The 18,945-nt window shown below is 41.0% G+C and overlaps 1 protein-coding gene and 1 long non-coding RNA gene across 6 annotated transcripts in view; one reads left to right on the top strand and one right to left on the bottom strand.

Annotated features, from left to right (window-relative positions):
- Positions 1-18,945, top strand: part of jph3b (junctophilin 3b) — a 103,622-nt gene that overhangs the window by 35,377 nt on the left and 49,300 nt on the right. The window contains exon 1 of one of the 4 annotated variants that reach the window (XM_082540527.1): positions 5,162-5,441. The exons of 1 other annotated variant lie outside the window; for it this stretch is intronic. Coding sequence is in view for 1 of the 3 variants with exons in the window: in XM_082540526.1 (XP_082396652.1) it covers positions 12,272-12,653 (382 nt within the window). In the remaining 2 variants the exon portion in view is untranslated. Of the gene's footprint in view, positions 1-5,161; positions 5,442-10,812; positions 12,654-17,906; positions 17,977-18,945 lie in introns of those variants that run through there. 2 more of the 4 variants (XM_082540526.1, XM_082540529.1) reach the window with 2 other exon arrangements.
- Positions 30-17,910, bottom strand: LOC309710781. Of its 2 annotated transcripts, XR_014277800.1 has the most exons (4): positions 17,823-17,910; positions 1,966-2,111; positions 1,777-1,869; positions 30-1,658 (listed from the first exon to the last, which is right to left on the bottom strand). It is a non-coding gene; the product is annotated as an uncharacterized lncRNA (long non-coding RNA). The 2 variants fall into 2 exon arrangements; XR_014277801.1 differs by lacking the exon at positions 17,823-17,910 and having other exon boundaries at positions 1,966-2,888.

Genomic DNA, 18,945 nt, shown 5'->3' with positions numbered 1-18,945 from the left:
TGAGCAAATGCAACCCACCTCCAACTCAGTTGTACTTGGAATTAGAATAACTTTATTTTCCACAGTAGAAAAGAAATTGTCTTTGGTTCACAAATCAATTCACAATAAAGATGCTGATAATAATCAGCGCACATTCATACATGCACACACATAAAGCCTCAATAAAACTATAGAAATATAACAAAGCATCTTGTTACTTGGTATGCTAATTACATTTGGCACAAATTACCCCTTTTACGCCTTTTTAGTAGCTAGAGGCATCCTATGACATCATCCTCAGGGTGTTAGTTCAGTATCAGAATAAAGATGGTGTTCTTGGTCAACAATGATAGACCGAGTTTTCCCTAAAACGGCAGTGTGATCCGACTCATCTAATGTGGTTTGTTGTTTACCAATGATTCTTCCAGCAGCTCCGACAATCCTGTCCATGTTGTTTCTATTTGCCAGAGTCAGGAAAATAGGAACAAACATAATCAGTGTCATAGCTGTTACTGATGACTTGTGTTTTCTGTGCTGGGTCTCTTTCCGCCTTACTGGCCATGCATGCGTGGAAAGGCAGGGAGGATGCAGAATAAAGCCACGCTGCAAAAATATGAAAATCAATATTCTGACTACACTCTAAAAACTATTGTTTAAGCTCAACAAAAAAAATTAACGCAACAGTTTCCATTAGTCTTTTTGAGTTATGATAACTTATGTTGAAATTAGATTGAACCAACAAACTATATTGAGTTACGGGAATTAAATTATCCTCCATAATCAAAGGTGATTTGAATTACCATTTACGTAATATTTGGTAGCTTAAAAACATATTTTTAAGTTGTTTACTCATAAAAATTATGTTCCTCCAATTACTTTTTCCACATTATTTGAAATGATTTTTAAGTGTTATGTAATTAATTACAGCAATTACAAAAACAATTTTTTAAAGTTCATTATTTAAAATATTAAGTTGCTGATTTTCATCATTATTATCATCATTTTAGCTTTCTCTTTTTTTTTTTTTTTATTGTAATAGCTTTTAAGAAAGGAATTCATTCAACATTTTTTTTTTTATCAAATAACTTTTTTATTTTTTTAACAGTAGGCATTTCAACACTTTGTATTTAAAAAGTGAAAATAAACCAGAAATTTAGATTTATACCATCACAGCCAAGTTATAGAATATGCCTTTATGTATTTAACACCACAGAAACAAATGTGTTCAATTGGTAAAAAATCTACTTAGAAAACATTTTGTTGCAGTAATACTTCCATGCAAGTGTTCAGTAAATGTTAACTTTCAATGCCTACCAAACTTTACAAGATCTTGCATCTTTCTATTACACAATGTAGCAAACACCTTTAAGATCAATTTTACACATACAGGATTCAAAACAGTTAACAATTTTTGAAACAGAGTCAACATCTTTAACATAATGATGGTTCCATCAAGGTCAAGGAACAGCTTCTGAACAACTTCAAAAGTATATTTGCATTAGGTCAGATTGAGAGCATATATTATGCCCATGAGCAAAACACAGCACCTTGGGAAATTCTGGCCCTCCATTATTTTTGTTTCCTCCACCACAATGGTTGCAGTCTTATGGTTAGATCCAGGGGTGTACCGGTCACTGATGATGGCAGTTTTCATCACCTGCCTTAAGTTCTTTGGTGTCCTTGTAAAGCAAATTTTAAAAAATAGGTTAGTGAATTATAGATTAGACTTTTATACTTACTGAATCTTAATGAATTCAGATGATCAATGGAACACACACACAATGCTGAATTACTTACACCAAACTCCATGAAAAGGTCCTCGTCCTTCTCTCCAAGGAAAGTGATAAGGCAGCAGATGGCTACTTCTCTGCGTGTTTCAATTGTATTGTGCTATTTAAGAAAAAATAAAGTGTGAGTATAAAATACATGGGTGACTGACAACAAAGTGCATTTCAAAGCTACCCAAAGTCTAAATAGTTGTCCTACCTCAAGAAGCATGTCCTTGATCTGCCTGATTCTCACTCCCTTAGCTCCTCCCCTTGATAAAATGACATCCATCAGTTTTGGGGTGCAATGGTCAAGTGTAGCCATTCAAGGCTTACAGTGGTTATTCTCTTGAACTCCTCCTTTATCTGTAGACCACACAAACAGAAGAATTAAACCTTGCAGACTATTAGCTATACTGCATTAATGAATGCTGTAATACATTATTTAAAGAGGATAGAAGTGATCTAAGGCTACCCCAAGTTTTGAGGGAACAAAAACAATCTTGGTGAAGACAAGGGAGACTTCCCCACCATAACCGTGGTGTAATCTCTAATGTTTTAGCAACCCTGTTTTTGCAGAGGTTTCGAATTTACACATTGTTCACTCCCAGCCCATTTTGTAAAAAATGTGTCCCAACTTAACAAAGCACTAATGACCCTACATTATCACACTATACTAACTGCTTACATAAAGTCTTAATATTAAGTAGATTCACATTGTTAATGCCAGAATAATGCTATTTGAATGACATTAACAATATTTCACACAATCTGATTTAAAAAAAAAAAAAAAACCCCAAAAAAACAAAACAAAGATAGCTACAGCTCTTAAGATCAAGAACAATACTTACTTTAAGCTGTATCACAATACTAACCAAAATCATTTACAATGTAATATTACGTATAGGTCATGCAAGTTTTATAAAGACATAAAATAGGTGAGCCAGATGGAAAAAAGAAGCCTCTAGGTTATCCCTCTGACAAAACTATTCACAGTTTAAGGCTTCCAATTTTGGTAAAAAGAAAAACAAAATCAGCCTAAGATCGAAATTAGATTGCACTGTGTAGCAAAACTTTAACCACGCTTTTCCTAGCCACAGTTGCACTCTCTAGCTGAAGACTTTTGTCAAATGAAATTGTTTAGGTTTTTTTATTTAAGAAAAACAAAACCTAGAACATCAGGCTTGAGATATAAAGAGGCTTTTTGTGCCATTTCCATGGACTTTCACGCAGCATCATTCATTCCTTTTATTCCAAAGTCATAATTGGGTTGGTGTGCCCTCTGCAGATGGCTGTTGGCAACAAATTTTCTTTCTCTCGCTTTGACTGGGAAAAGCAAACAAGCTCAGCTGAGCCGGGGAATGACTGCATTTGAGGAGGAGGAGCAGAAGAGCAGGGAAAGGTGGAGAGAAAGCCGGAGTGTTTTACAGGAAGATGGCAAAAGGAAAGAGGAGTGAGGCATGCAGGGAAGGATGAGAGGGCAAGTGCACGATGTCAGGAAAGACATCAGTCACCGTGTGAGCACCAGCCTATCCCTGGGTGACCTATTTTATCCTCCGTCAGCATAGCAAACAAGGGATGAGAAGAGACTGATGAATAATAGAGGAGGAGATGGCTGCCTTCCTCTCGTTCACCCTCTCCCCTAGTGCGACCCCACCCGCCACCCACCCCTCTTTTTTTTTATTTCAACTGCGGTACAAAAAAAGATTTTATAAATAACTTAAGAGATTTTTTTGGGGTGTGCTGCTGACGTGGGGGGCACGTAGCGTGCAGTCGTCAGAGATACGTCAGCCGTGAGTGTGCGCAAGAAAGACAGAAACTTGTAGAATGTGAGTGCATCAGTTCGAGGCAGAGGGATATTTCTGGATATTTCTGTTCTCGCTGTACATTAAATTGCAAAAATAGACGTGCAGGGTTTTCATTCAGTCGTTTCAAAAATGCACACTTGTGTAATGATTGACCACGCAGAGGAGCACTCTTATTGATTGCTTGGAGATATCACCCACTGTATGTACCGAGCAGATTGTGAGCAAACAGTGAGCTGCTGGATGAGGTTGCCTAACAGCGAGGAGAAACGGGTTTAGAGACAGATGTGGGTTTCTTTACTTTACCATCAATGTCTGAGCCAGTATGGAGGAACTGGCCTCTGACATTCCTAATGGCTGAAATTTATATCCCCGGAGCATTTAAGGAGTCATAATTCTCACTATAACGCTGACACACATGAGTGAAACCATGCTCGCCAAAGCCGTTTTCATACAGGCGCTGCAACTGCACACTGACTGCAATAGAAAGACTAAAATAGATTTTTTTAAAAACTGTAATTTGTTGTGCTTTGCTTCTTTTGAAGCTACAGATATCAGATATCCCTAATATGGCCATCTGAGCACAGAAGCTCCACCTACCTGCTATTAAACCCTTCTGATTGTGAGGAGCAGCCAATCACAACAAAGCTGGCTTAAATCTGGGGCGTTACGAGTCTTGCTAAGCTAGAATAAAAATAATGAGTTGGAAATAAATAAAACGAGAACTTTAAATGTGGCTGGAGCTAGAGTGACCAGATGTCCTCCTTTGTGTGGGACTCCACACCATTTGTGTTCCTTCTCCTCTGTCCCACATTATCCTGAGGTAATGTCCCACATTATGAATGGTTACGCAGCACAAGCTCTTTTCTAAAATCTGGCTTTTACCCAGTGAGTATGGAAGGAAGGCATTTATTATTAGGAAGAGGAAGGTTAACCTGTCTAATCACTAAACAAAGGTGTGACAGTCTGTGATACATTCCTGGATAAACTATTATTTAACATAAAAATTTAAGATTACCGCTCAGCATTGCTGACATTTCCCACTTTGTCCCACATTTTTTTAAATGAGTGAATTAGCTGGTGGGGCCTTGTGGACTTAGCTAAATTATCCTTACATCAACCTGCATATAAAGATAACAAAATATGAATATCTGCTGTCTTGCTTTGACTAATTAATTTGCAGTTAATGTGAACCCTGTTTGTACTCCAAGTTTGGAGTTGAAGTGGCCAATCTCCACCCCTCACCGTCTGAGTGCCACTTTTATTCAGGGCTCCTCTTCATTCACTCAGTCTTCCTCCTCTCCTCACCCCATGACATTATCCGTGATTAAGCCAGTGCTGTAATTGAATCTGTTCAAATGATGTCAAGGATTTGTGAACCTTCGTTACTCTTTTGCTTCCAACTTCTCTAAATCCTAATCCATTTGTTGTGGTCAGGAAATCACACCAACCCAGTCTCACTCTGTTGCCCGCTCACCTGCTCACCTTCAGCCTTCCCCCACCTTTGTCTCTCTGTCTGCTGTGTTTAGAGGTCTAAGCCTTAATCCCTACCCTCAGTGATTTTATTACCATAATCTGGGTCAGAATTGGCTTAGCTCTCATAGACACTGCCATGCGGAAGGACAAAGACAACAACAGCAAAAGGACAGCAGTGTGAAGAAAGTGAATGGGAAAGGAGGACGCGATAAGTCTTGTAGGAGAAAGTGAGAGACACAGGTGTGAATGTATTATGTTTTACATCACACATTGAAAATGAGCCACACTGGCATTAAACATTACATCCACTTGGAGGTGTTAAGTTCGCTGAGGTACACTTGAGGCAGAAATCACACAGAGAAGAAAGAACAGCGCTTCGAACCCCGGCCAGCATAGTGGACGAGTCAGCAAAAAGGTCAGCAAAGAACAATTTTGGTTTGTTAGAACTGAATCTAAAGTAGAAAAGGCTCTGTAGTGTCTGCCAGTGTTTTATGGTTTTCAAAGTTTTCGGGAGCAGCTCCTCTACCTGCAGCCTTTCAGATGTCAGCAGGTTCAGTGGTTCATACCTCTTGCCTCGTGAGCTGCTTATGCTCCATTGAAATCGCTTTCCTCACCCTGAGTGTGATGTTATGTAACAAGTGACACAAAGACATGGCCAAGTGGAGCGTAGCCCCAGCTGTCTTGGCTGCAATATCACAGAGAAGAAGTTGAATCCCGCTGGAACCAAACTCGGAGACGCAACTCTATGGCGTTATTTTTGTGACACTATTCTGAGCGCACGTAAAAAAAAAAAAATTGAGCGCATGTAAAAAGAAAATTTGCAGGTGCAAGTGTTGCATTTTGAGGAGAAATTTGTTTTGAGCTAAGAAAAGCTCAATTTGAGTGAACAAAATTCATTGCTGCGTGCAAAAAATGTATTTCAGTGTTTGCTATTATCCATACATAGGATATTGCGTTTCGTCATTTCGAGCTGGTTGGAAACCAAACCAGCCAATCAGATTTTTTTGCAAGTCTGTGATTAGCTGGTTTTGTGGCACAAATATAACGGTGTACAGGAAGAGTTGAGCGCGCACAGGCAGAAATGTTGAGAGCGCAAGCAACACATAGCGAGCGAGCGCAAATGCAAAAACTGAGCGAGAGGGGCTGCTATTGTGTGTGTGTGTTTGTGGATAATAGCAAACACGGAAATACATTTTTTGCATGCAGCAATGAATTTTGTTCACTCAAATTTAGCTTTTCTTAGCTCAAAATAAATGCAACACTTGCACCTGCAAATTCCTTTTACGTGCGCTCATTTTTTTTTTACGTGCGCTCAGAATAGTGGCACAAAAATAACGCCATACAACTCTTTGGAGTGGCCAAAGTTGGTACAGCACTTCATGCAAGGCACCCATAAATATTACAGCAAAGCAAAAAGGAATGCTTTTCTTGGTACTTTACATGCCATTGCACACAAACATCTAATATTTTTAGCATTTAATATACCCCCATCCAAAAACACAAGAAAGAAAACAAACAAAAGGTAAAACCACATCTCTAGTCCATTCTGCAGCAGTTAGCTTAGCCTCAGTGAAGACCACGAGAAAACCACAGGAACTGAGGAAATTAAGCCAAAAATGAAATAACCCAAAGTGTATTCCTCTAGTTTTATTTATAGCTCATCCACCTGGATATTGGGTCTTAGTTATGGGTATCCCAATAGTGAGAACTGTAGTCAATCTGCTCTGCTATTTAGCTAGCCACCAATCTGCCTTTATGCTGTGCTTGTGCTACTGTTGTCTTTTGGAGGATTTCTAACGGCCTGTTGTGTGGTCCAGTCTGTCCAAGGGACATTGTGCTTCAGTTTTAGTGAGTAAAATTAAACTATTTCATTAGTTTTTTGAGTATCAATAATTAGCAGATATGAGTGTCTGTGTGTTTGCTAACTGAGCTAACTAGTATTAGTGTATAACTTAGCGCTCCACCCTTTGAACAATACATATGGTTACTTCTGACTCCAGGAAATTAACAGCTATAATGATGTTGAAAGCTTATGGCTCCAAAACCAATCAATGGCCACATCCACGTTTTATATATGCAAGCAGTACATTGAAGTTCTTCAGAAGCTCCAGCTTCAGCTGCATCTCCACACACGTTTGCATATCAGAGACTAAGAAAAGCACTCTAGCTAAGCACACAATGCACTTAAATGAAATAATTAAATGACACTGTGTTTCACATTAATTAGTCTGTGTCTCCCTCCTGCTACAGAGTAAACCGGATTCTTCTGAACCCAGCATGAAGCCTCTGTAGGTGCTAGTGAGCATTACTGATATTATTATGGGTAGATTAATCGAATTTCATCATTAAATTGGAATCCTTTTTTAAGAAAAAAGTTATAACTGTAATGCATCACCGAGTTATTCATTACTTCAAGAGATTGCATTATGACAGATTTGATTAGATGTTGCTTTATGATGATAAACATATGAGAAAAATGAGAGCCTGAAATTGATTACTCCTCTGCAGATTTCCAGATTTCTTAAGGCATTATTAATTTGAGCTGTTTATGTTAACATCTGCAACAGAAATGGAGCAGAAACTGAAATCGATTATAGAATACATACACATCCCTGGCTTTTTTTTTTCTATGCCTAGGTACTTTTTAACCTAACCTTCACACACTCACACTCTGATGGATGCATCCAGGGCATCTCAGGGTTTGGCATCTTTAGAGATACTTCAACATCTAGATTGAAGGAGCCAGAGCTTGGACCACCCTCTTTCTTAACAGTAGACACCCACCCTCTTCCTCCTGAGCCACAACCGCCTTTAAAGGAACATAGAAGACAGGATATGCAGCATATTGCAAGTTTGGCACACGGCTCAGGCAGCATCGAGAGATTACTGACAACCTGTCTGTAAAAATAAAGAAAAGGCAGGAAATTAAAATGACAAAAATGAAAAATGCTAATAATAGAAAACAATAATGGGATGCTCCCAGCGCTCCCATTGAAACAGATTACCTTCCAGCTTAGTGACAGATCCGACACCAAGGCAATATACAAAGGGCTGAACATAATCATGCAGTATACAGAAGCATCACAGAAGACGTGGTGGACATGTAAGGAATAAAAAGAGTCTGCCGATTTATTCAAACATGGAACAAGACAGCTTTAATGGAGCACTGTAACAAAAAATAATTTCCCCCAGGGATCAATAAAGTATTCTGATTCTGATTCTGATTAATTTCTCATTAAGCCCACAGAGAAACACTTTTCCTGGGTGAAATCCCCAGTGATGGCACCATCATCTTAACGCTTCACACCTGTGCATCTTTATGCCAACAACCACACAACACATCTAAATCCACCTGGTTGTGTTCTTACAGTTAACTTGTGACAGTCCATGTGACAGCATTTGTATTGGTCGTGACGACAAATTTACTTGAAATCTGTTTTCAAATCTCTAGCGCATTTCTTAGTAGCGCAACTTGTTGCTGGTACGCTAGCTACCTCTCACAGTCCAAAGGTTTGCGGTTTAAGTTAAATGACAAATTGGCTGCATGTGTAAGCCTGAGAGTGTGGAGTCGTATGTCTTTGTGTTAGCCCAGCTACGGATCATAACCTGTACAGGATGTACACCAACCTTAGCCCTATGATAGGTGGGAATTACCATTGATAATTGTGAGTAGTTGAAAGTTGATTAAAACTGAACCAAAACATGTGGCTCAATATTTAAGGTCTGACTCTCATTATCCACTGGAGCACTAATTATGTGTCATTAAAAAAACTGCAACACTGAGCAAACACTGTCCCCAAAGACACAGTTGCCAAGGAAGCAGAAGAACACCATATCAAAGATGATCTGGGTAAATTTGGTTATCCCAGCTGAGCATTTGTCAAAGTAGAGAAGACACCTAAAGAAAGCTCCAGGCGATCCAAGACAGAAGAAAAAGGAAAAAAACTGCCTGAGTGAAAACCATATCTGTGATCCTGTGTCTGTCAGCTGGGTGTATTTTTAAAAGGCTCGATCTCTGTGGTTTATAAGCCCCAAAACATGCTACACCAGAAATTAGTCCACCCCAGGGCAAGCCGGCTGTTTATGTAATAAGCAAACAATCATCTTTGAATTGAAGAGTGGACCTAAGAGTACATCTTTGAACATCTAACTATGCTTTGATTGCAGCCATTCATCAATTCTCTTTGTATAGCGCACATGGCCAGTGATTAATGGCAATGACAACTTTGCATATCAGTGATCTTGAATCTGATCTCATGACTTATTGCTATGTAGGGGTGCTGGTGTTGATCATTAGGGAGCTATGCGTTTTTATAGGGTTGTGGAATCTGCTGTCAAGTGAGACTGAACTCGTGTCCAGATGAACTGAATGAAACTCCTAGGATTAGCTGTGATAGGCTCCAGCCCACGTAACTATATGTCCAATAAGGAGAGATCCTTAAAAGAAGCTGAAAGTTTATTGATATACAGACAATGCTATTTGGCTATAAGCCTCTGATGGCCCATCACAGCAGAACACAATCGCAGCAGTGATCGGAATTAGGGAAGGATAATCAGAGTCTAGGCACCGGTGGGGAAGAAGATAAGATGGAGGCTTGGATGGCGCACTGAGTGACTTGTGTTTAGGCGGAGGTGGGTTGCGCCACAAGTGAGAATCAAAGATGAGCAGTATGATTTAAAGTATGCAGAGTGGAGGCTGATTGGCTTGAAGAACCAGGGCAGAAAGATGGCTGGGCTAGAGCGATAATGTCAGAATTGAGTTCTGCTGTGTAAATGGTCTGTATTTGTATAGTGCTTAACTAGTCCCTAAGGACCCCAAAGTGCTTTACACATTCAGTCATCCACCCATTCACACACTGGTGATGGCAAGCTACATTGTAGCCACATCCACCCTGGGGTGCACTGACAGAGGCAAGGCTGCCAGGCCCTCTGACCACCACCAGAAGGCAACGGGTGAAGTGTCTTGCCCAAGAACACAAAGACCAAGACTGTCCAAGCCGGCGCTCGAACTGGCAACCGTCCGATTACAAGGCAAACACCCAACTCTTGAGCCACGAGCCCTGTAGGTCTTTGATCCACTGCGTCCATAAGTGGTTTATCCTCTGCGTGGGCTGCCTTCAGATTGCCTGTTTGATGAAATACTATCCATCTCTACAGTGTATAGAAGTGGAAGTGATGTAAAGAACAGACTAGCAACCAAACACCCTAAAAAGCAGACAGATTAGTAAATACAAAACTTCCTTATTGCACTTAAGCATAAGCTTCATTTGGATAAATAGTTAAGAAAATCGATGGATTAATGATTATTTCTTCAAGGCTATATTCTACAGAGCCTGCAGTGTCAGAGAGAAAACCCCAACAATCTAATCCTCTTTGAGCGATTACTTGGCAACAGTGGGAAGGAAGAGCTCCCATTTAACAGGAAGAGCACTGAGATCAGGGAGGGGGATTAATTTTGGCATGAATCTTTGGGGGATGAAAGAGAGACCACAAAGGACAAACAAGGCAAACAGAAACTACCCAGTAGACAAAAAGTTAATGACATGGAATAAACCATCCTCAGGACTTTTAGAATCAGTATCATCATCCAGCCCTTGTGTATTCAGGCCAATAAAATTAGAGATAAGCCGAGATAATGATAAACAGTCTAAAAAATAAAGCTACAGATGAGGGTGGCAATAGAAAGTTGTGTGTGGCGTTTCTATCTCTTTAAGAACTGGATTGTGCTATTGAGCAGGGAAGGTTGGGGGTTGTGGCTGCATTGGAACAGTCCTCTCTAATGAGCAGATTTTCTGAGAGAGAGAGAGAGAGAGCTACAGAGATCCAGCCGTAGGAGGAGAAGAGATTGTAAGACCAAGGCAGCAGGCAGGCTGTGCGTCAGCCGGCACTCCATAGGGAAACATGGAGACGAGCAGGCGATGCTGAAGAGGACAGAGCGCACCTTAACAGGATCATATAGATGGATGGTATTTCATCAAACAGGCAATCTGAAGGCAGCCCACGCAGAGGATAAACCACTTATGGACGCAGTGGATTAAAGACCTACAGTCAGACTGAGAGAGAGAGGAAGACGGGGAATAGAAGAAGAGAAATTAATCAGTTCAGTTATTTATTTTCATTGTCTGTGTGTGCGCACTTTCTGTCAGAAGGAGTGTGTGTGCATATGTGTGTGTGCCTGCATATAGTGTATGCGTGCATAAGGCAGGAGACTGCATTGCTGCTCTCCGGCACCACAGGACAGACGAAACAGGCAGCCAAGCAGATTACATTCTGTGTTTTTCCCATTATTTCTGTCTCTCTCCCTCTCTCTATGCATGTGTGCGATCCCTGGCTGTGCAGCAAAGCGCAGTATATGTGTGTGTGTTAAAGCTGAGAATGAAGTCTGGTGTGAGCCACAGAGTCTCACTTTAAATATTTTTGTCTGATCGTCAACAACAGACTTGGAGAAAAAGAAAAATCTGAGGAGGAGAATCTTTTTTTTTTCTTTTTTTTTTTTTTTCTTCTTTTGTCAAATATCATGTCACCGCTCCAGCTGAAGCCTCTGTGCTGATCAGGGTGGCGTCTATGCTGGAGGCTCGGAGGTTTGAAGGGCTGCCACCGGGAAACTTCTCGGCTCTACACCCCAGAGAGGTGGAGGCATCATCAGGTAGGAGGTGGCAGATTGAGTGGGCCTGAGCGGAAGGCAGGCGAGAGAGTAGGAGGAAGAGTTCTGCGTTTGTGTCGTAGACTGTGTAGGCAGGCCGATGGCAGGCCGGCGGAGCTGCCTCATGGATTAAACTTCTGCTGAGGGAGAATAATGGCAGCTCTGGCCCTACTCTCCTCCTCTCTCACCTGGAAAGGCCACAGAGAAGCTGGAAAGTGCTAGCCAAAGCTACAAAGAGCCCACGAAGAGGATGGAGTGAACAGCAACCTGCTACCTTTCCCCAACAGGCCGGGAGAGCCCTGACACAGCTGTGAGGGGCCACGTTTTTTTGTTTGTTTGTTTTTTTTTTTAGTCCACCTCATTTCCAATTCTTCCACACCAAGCTAGTGGGAAACTGAAAGTGGCCTATCTTGATTTGTGTGGGAGTTCACTCCCTCCCACTCCCTCCTTCACCTCCTTACCCCTACCCTCACCAACCTCCAAACTCCGCTCCATGGATTGGTTCTAGCACCAACCTGTCCTTTTTCCTTCCTTCTTTTTTCTTTTCTTTTCTTTTTCTTTTTGTCGAGGCTTCAGGGGAATTGCCAAGACCTGTTTCATGCATGTCCACTGGCGGCAGGTTCAACTTTGACGATGGGGGGTCATACTGCGGAGGGTGGGAGGAGGGCAAGGCGCACGGTCACGGGATCTGCACTGGACCCAAAGGCCAGGGCGAGTACTGCGGCTCCTGGGCCCATGGGTTTGAACTGCTGGGTGTCTACACTTGGCCCAGCGGGAACACCTACCAGGGCACCTGGGCTCAGGGCAAGAGACACGGTGTGGGCGTTGAGAATAAAGGCCGCTGGGTGTACAAAGGCGAGTGGACGAATGGCTTTAAAGGACGCTATGGCGTGCGGGAGAGCACGGGGACAAGCGGGAAGTACGAAGGGACGTGGAACAACGGCCTGCAGGACGGATACGGAACAGAGACGTACTCGGATGGAGGTAAGAACTATAGGAGATACAGAAGGACAGATGCATTGTGGGTGTTTTGGGAGTTGGTTTGCGTGTGGCAGAAGGCACACCACTCAGTTCCTGTCAATGAGCGATATTTGACAACTGTCCTCTGTGAAAACAGCCTCTTACTGGTTGATGATTGACAGGCCGAGAGCAGATGCACAGTAGGAGGAACTTTTCTAAAGGTTTTCTAGGGTCATCCTTTCTTCTATCACGCCTTGTTAACACACACACATGCTCATGCTGAGGCAAGAGGTCGCGCCAGGACAGCTTTTGAAAATGTACTTGCTCTCATTTTCTGTCTCTGATTCCTCCTTTCTCTGTCTTTCTCCTCCTCTTCCTCGTGTCCTCCCAACCCTCAACTTTCAATTCAGCTGCTGAGGACACTCTGTGTATTTAGAGTCCTTCAATTCAGGCCACGCAGTCTTAAGGGATGAGTGAAAGGTTAGAGGGATGGAAGAGGACATCAGCTCCCAAGTAACAAGCCCCAAAAACATTGCTGAACAGAGGACAGACATTGCATTTGTGCACTTTTTCATAATTTCCTAGTTACCTAAAATTTGAACTAGTTTGTATAGGACAGAAGTTTTTAATCCATCTTGCACTTGACCTGGCTGCAGTATTTGCTTTTATAGGGAGGGATATTTTCTCTACTTGTATTAATGGGCTTGAATTGCTGGAGGAAAGTGCTATCAGAAAAGATAGATTGCTAATGCATGTTTTTCTGTTATACCAGATGCACCAAAACTACTCGTAAGTCTTATATTTTTGGTGTTTCTTTTCAGGAGATTAAGCAAGCTTTTAAAGGGTCTTATTTTCAGACGTTTGAAGGCTTAATTTTACCCCTGAAGCCAGAAAAAAGTCCCAAAAAAATACATGAAATCTTTCCCACTGTTCTTTTTTTTCCTGTTTCAGGACCACGGACAGTGAATAATGTTTATCCAGGAAAAGTAACAATCAGAAAGTAAATTAAAAGTTGGGAACCGGTTGGAGGTCAGTCTTGTGATTTCCAAATGGTGTGCAGTTACCACACAGCCTTGGTGGCAGCAGCGTTCCAGATTGAGAATTGCTGGTTAGCACAAAAATAAACCGACTGTTCATCAGTGTACACATTATTAGTATTCCAGTCCCGCTGGTGCTTTCCCCCCTCCACTTTAAGCCATTACAGTAATTTCCCCTGCTTATTAAAACTGGCCCTACGCATCTACAGTCATGTTAGTCAGTCACATGCTGCAATAAATACGAAAGTCAGCATCCTGATATCTTTATGACAAGGGAAATGTAACGTTTATATCGTTTATTATTCTTTATTAGCATGTTAACATGCTATAATTTACTGATTAGCAATAAACCCAGTGGCATATGGCTTATCTCCCCCCAGTTTGACCAGAATAACTATATTAAAATACTTTTTAATTGGAATTTTGATCCAAGGAATAAAAACTATCATAGTAAATCTGTGGAGCCCATAAATACATTCACAGTTTGATGCTATTCCATCCAATAGGTGTCAAAATATTTAATTTTATGATGAAATGATAATCATAAGAGCCACTAGCATGACTACAAACACAGCCAATATCAGCACACTATTTGTGCCGAACACCCAAAAGCATCCATCAGTCTGCTAGGGACACCAGATGAAATGTTGGTCGCTTAAATGCATGAAATATGTCTGTGTTTGAAAAAGCAAAACATGTAATTATACATTTGATTCTTCTTCTTTCATTTGTAAAGTCTTCCAAATCTGCATCACAATTGCCTAGAAAATGAAATCAGTTGCATGTTGAGTCTCTTAGGTTGTGACTTAGTTCAGTCGCTGTGGGTGTGACTGCACATGCATACACTACATTGCATGCATGTGCAAAAACTGCACAGCCATGAAATCTGGTAGTATGTGTGTAAGTATGGAGCTGACAGTAGCATACGTGCCGCTAAAGCCTCGTTACATAACTCTACAACTACCAGGCCGCATTACACTGCTCTTCACGACACACAAACACACACAGTCCTGAGCAGCCCGATAAAATCCGCAGACCAGACTGGTTTTAGGGGTTGATTCGGTACAAAGGAGAATAATTCGGCTTGATAGATGACCAGACAGATGGACGGACTGACAGAGGGAGGCATAGATGATTCAACAGATGTACAGATTAATGGATGAATAGATCACTTATATGATGAACTGAAAACTGAGAGATGGCTCACTCGGTGGATAGATGATTATCGTGATTGTTATGAGAGATACTCTCTAATCAGGAGGCGAGTGAGATCATTAAAGAAAGAAAGAGAAAGACAAAAATGGGCCTTTCAGAGAGGGATATGTTGGAGCGTAACTGTATCATTTGAACCCACATACAGTAAATGCAGCAGAGATTGGCCTAGTTACGCGTGGTTATCTAGCTCCAACAGTACACAGTGTCCTTATTATAACAGCATGCATCTGTTCTTTTTATAGATCTGTGAGGTAATAAAACTAATATGTTTTAATAGAGGAAGTAACCATTGATGCTGGTGCAGAATTTAAGAAACAGAAAACAATAACCAGAAAAAGATAAATAGTTCAGTAACCAAAGAAGAAATGCGAACATGAATCTTGCCTTCCTGCGGCCGAATGTGTTCCTGACTTTACTTGTAATTATAAACCTGCATCAGCGCCTCCATAGTGTAGTGATGAACACATTTGCCTCACACACAAAAAAGATGCCCAGTTCAAAACTGGGAGGAAACAAAATCCCAGCCTCAGTGGGTAACACGCTAGTATGACTCCTAGGGTTCCTCCCAAGCCTGGATAAATGTGAACGTCAACTAAGAAGAAGCTGGTGGAGCCCAAAAGTTGTTTGCACCAAAAAACGATATTTTCTAGCTGTCCGGTCTGTGTGTAAAGAGAATGTGAGCTTTTCCTACTTGCGTTCTATCCTTTTCCTATTTTCTAATCTGTGCTAATGCAAACTTATATTGACATGTGTAAATTGCTTCTTCGAATGCAAATGCTGCATAAATAATGTGTAAAAATTACTTGTTTTATCATCACTTTGGAAGAAGACATGCAGCACAGTTCAGTCCGTTTTTTTCCATTATCCAAGTTGTACAATCACTTGGATAAGTGACTGTACAACAGGTATTTTCTCGGCAAATGAAAGATACAGTAGAGGCTATTCAGAGAACATGAAAGCTATCAGAAAATAAAGTGCAGCTCAATATACAGACAGTATTCACAGAAGCAGCAAAGTTAATCTGTTCATCAGGTTTTTCTACTTTCATTCGAGCGGCAGTCGAAGGCTACATCCTGAACTGACATCACAGTGTCCATGTCATGAATAGGGAGAGTAGTCAAAAAACTTTTATTTTGAAAGTAAATCTCCAAGGAAATTACTAGCAATCACGATATATATAATCTGCTATGTATCAAATAAGGTTTATCCTTACACTTAACACTTATCCTGAGAACCCGGTGGTTGACGAGGCGTCACTGCTTTCAGGGCTGAGTGAAAGGGGCCTGAATGACTTGACCCTACACTGTCACAATTATTGTGACATGTCTAAAATATCGGACAAGTTAACGTCACATAGTTAGTTGTCATGTGACTGCAAAACTTTAATAAAGTCTAAAAAAGAACATGAATCTTATACAGTGTCAGAAAACCTGGGACTTGTCAGTCCTTTTTGTCCCTCAGCCATAAAAGGGTTATTGGTGTCACGTGGACACCCAAGTTTGTGAAGAAGATATAGGAGTTTAAAATTAATACCATAGCTGTTAATTTCCATGAAAAAAACACGAGCTTAAACTATGCCAGGTCTAACTGTTGTTGCTTATTAAGACAGCTTAAATGTGATTTTAAATGTTTAGCTTAAAGCTGAAATAATCATTTTCCTTCATTGGTTTTGTGATACGGTCCAGTGCAGAGCGCTTCACAGTAAAATCTGCCTTACAGACTCACAGCTCAGTCATCTCCAGAGCAATATGAGCCAGAAGCCACAGCATTCAAAGATGCTCTGCTGCCTACATACTTTTGAAACACGCTGTGCAATTTGAGTCAGCTACACTTCCCCTCCAACTCCACCTGATGCCAAATTTCTAGGAAACACTCCTCCTCCGTCTCTACCGCTGCTGTTTAGTTTTTCTCTTCGTTACTCTCCCACGTCTGCCAGCATCCCTCTCTCCTCTCCTCCCACCTCTCTCCTCCCTCCCTCAATTTGCTGCATTTCCACTGAGCCGCGCTGTACAGTAGGGTTTCCATAGCAATGCTCACTGACATGCAGCAGGTCACTGTGTCACGAGGGACTTGATGTTCCTCGCTGCTATTGGCCGCCCAGCCGGCTCTGCCGAGCCTGGATTGGCTGGTTTGGCCTTCCGGGCTAATGTTGTTTACTGAGAAGAAGAGCTAAGCTGACTGATTACCAACCACATAGAGAGAGAAGGAGAGAGGGAGTGGAGTAGAAAAATGAAAAGAGAGCAGTAGACGGATTCAGTAATCACTTTAGTGAGAGTTGAAGTCACAAAGAGAGATTACAGCTGTCACTGTGTACAACAATGCTAACTGCTAGAGATTACAGCAGTAGTGGTGAATATGCTATTGTCAGAGATGTACAAACTGACCTAAAAATTCCCCTTTCCAACTTATGTGAATATGAAATGTCAAAAAGACAAGAAAAAGCACGAGAGCATTCATATCATGGCAGATGCTCAATCACACGAGGTATGCGGCCGCTCACAAGTATCTCTGAACCTCCCTCATGTCCTCCAGCTGTTGGTAAATATGCTAAATCTGATTTATAATTGTTCTAAATTAACACACCCTGCTAGCCTGCTAAAAGCCGCTATCACTGCTGTAATTATTCTCGCTCTGGCCGTGTTATGTAAGCATAATAAATCCGCATAATAAATAATAAATCCACTTATCTTGTTTTAAACTCACCCTGCAACGGTAGGTGGGCCAAATGAGATCAAAAACCTGTTTCCTTTGGCTCGCTGATTAGTGAGACATGCATTTTACAGGAAAAATAACAAGTAGAGATGGACCGATCCGATATTACCTATCGGTATCGGTCCGATACTGACCTAAATTACTGGATCGGATATCGGAGAAAAATAAAAAATTTAATCCGATCCATTAAATATCACGAAAGCATCTCACAAAACTTGCAACACGCCACCTCAGAACGTTAGCACTTGGAGCAGTATGCATCACGTGATAGAGTGGCTGTGGCATGCGGGACCTGTCGGTGGTCTGGATAGCATTTGGAGCTTCGCTAGCAACCCGGCATTTCATCTCCGACAAAGTTATCCCGAGAGAAGTAAAGCAAGTGTGTAAGTCCATCTCTGAATGTTTGTAAAGCATTCCTGCGTTAAGCTTAACAAACGACTGCCTCTTCTTGCTGCTACTTCAATCATGAAACTGCTTAACGATCAGCTGATCGGCTTTTCTGTCGCGAGTCCGTCTCTCTGGTTTGCTTTTGGCCCACTTTGCACCAGAAAGAGGAAACCAGCGGCTGAACAACAGCAGCACGTTTAAGCTTGATCAGCTGTTGTTAGAATGTATTTAATATTACTTTCTACTCCAGGATCTTTTTCTATGTAGCTGACGACTGGTAACTGTGCAGGGGCGGATCTAGCAAAGTTTAGCCAGGGGGGCCGATAGGGCATTAACAGGGAAAAGGGGGCACAAAGACATACTTTTCTTTCTTATTCTCATTTAAAATGTCTAGCTTTTAATAAATAATTATCTGACACCCAAAGTTTTAATTTGATGCAAAATGAATAGAAGTCCATTACTGTATATAGTGACTATTAGGGTGAATGCAGAGAAAAACAAGTAATTTCCCCATGGGGATCAATAAAGTATCCATTATTATTATTATTATTATTATTATTATTATTAAGTCTAATATATATACCCTAGTAAGCTATAGTACTTTTTCCTTTGGGAAGGTACCATCTGTGCAGTCTGCAATTCTGTTGAAGAAAGATGTTGAATCTATTTAATATTTCTTGAAAAATAATTGATTTCTGTGCATTTTTTTTTCACACTGCATCAAATTAAGGTTGATTACGGCGATTAAGCATCATGAGGTGGAGCGTGAGGGGTGGTTCCCTATTTTTTATTTATTTATTTTTGTTGTTGCTGGGAGTTGGAACCCTATTAGTTAGGTTGCTTAATATTTATGCTAAGTACTCTTTAAAATACCAGAATAGGGAGGATGGTGTAGGTTTAAGTTTATTAGATTGATCAGTATTGCTGAAATATGAAATATTTTTTTTTGCATACAGGTATAACAG

The sequence above is a fragment of the Aulonocara stuartgranti genome, assembly GCF_965226115.1.
Source record: "Aulonocara stuartgranti genome assembly, chromosome: 7".
NCBI classification, from domain to species: Eukaryota; Metazoa; Chordata; class Actinopteri; order Cichliformes; family Cichlidae; genus Aulonocara; species Aulonocara stuartgranti.
The sequence above is the reverse complement of the archived record's forward strand: the minus strand, read 5'-3'. Positions and strand labels throughout refer to the sequence as shown.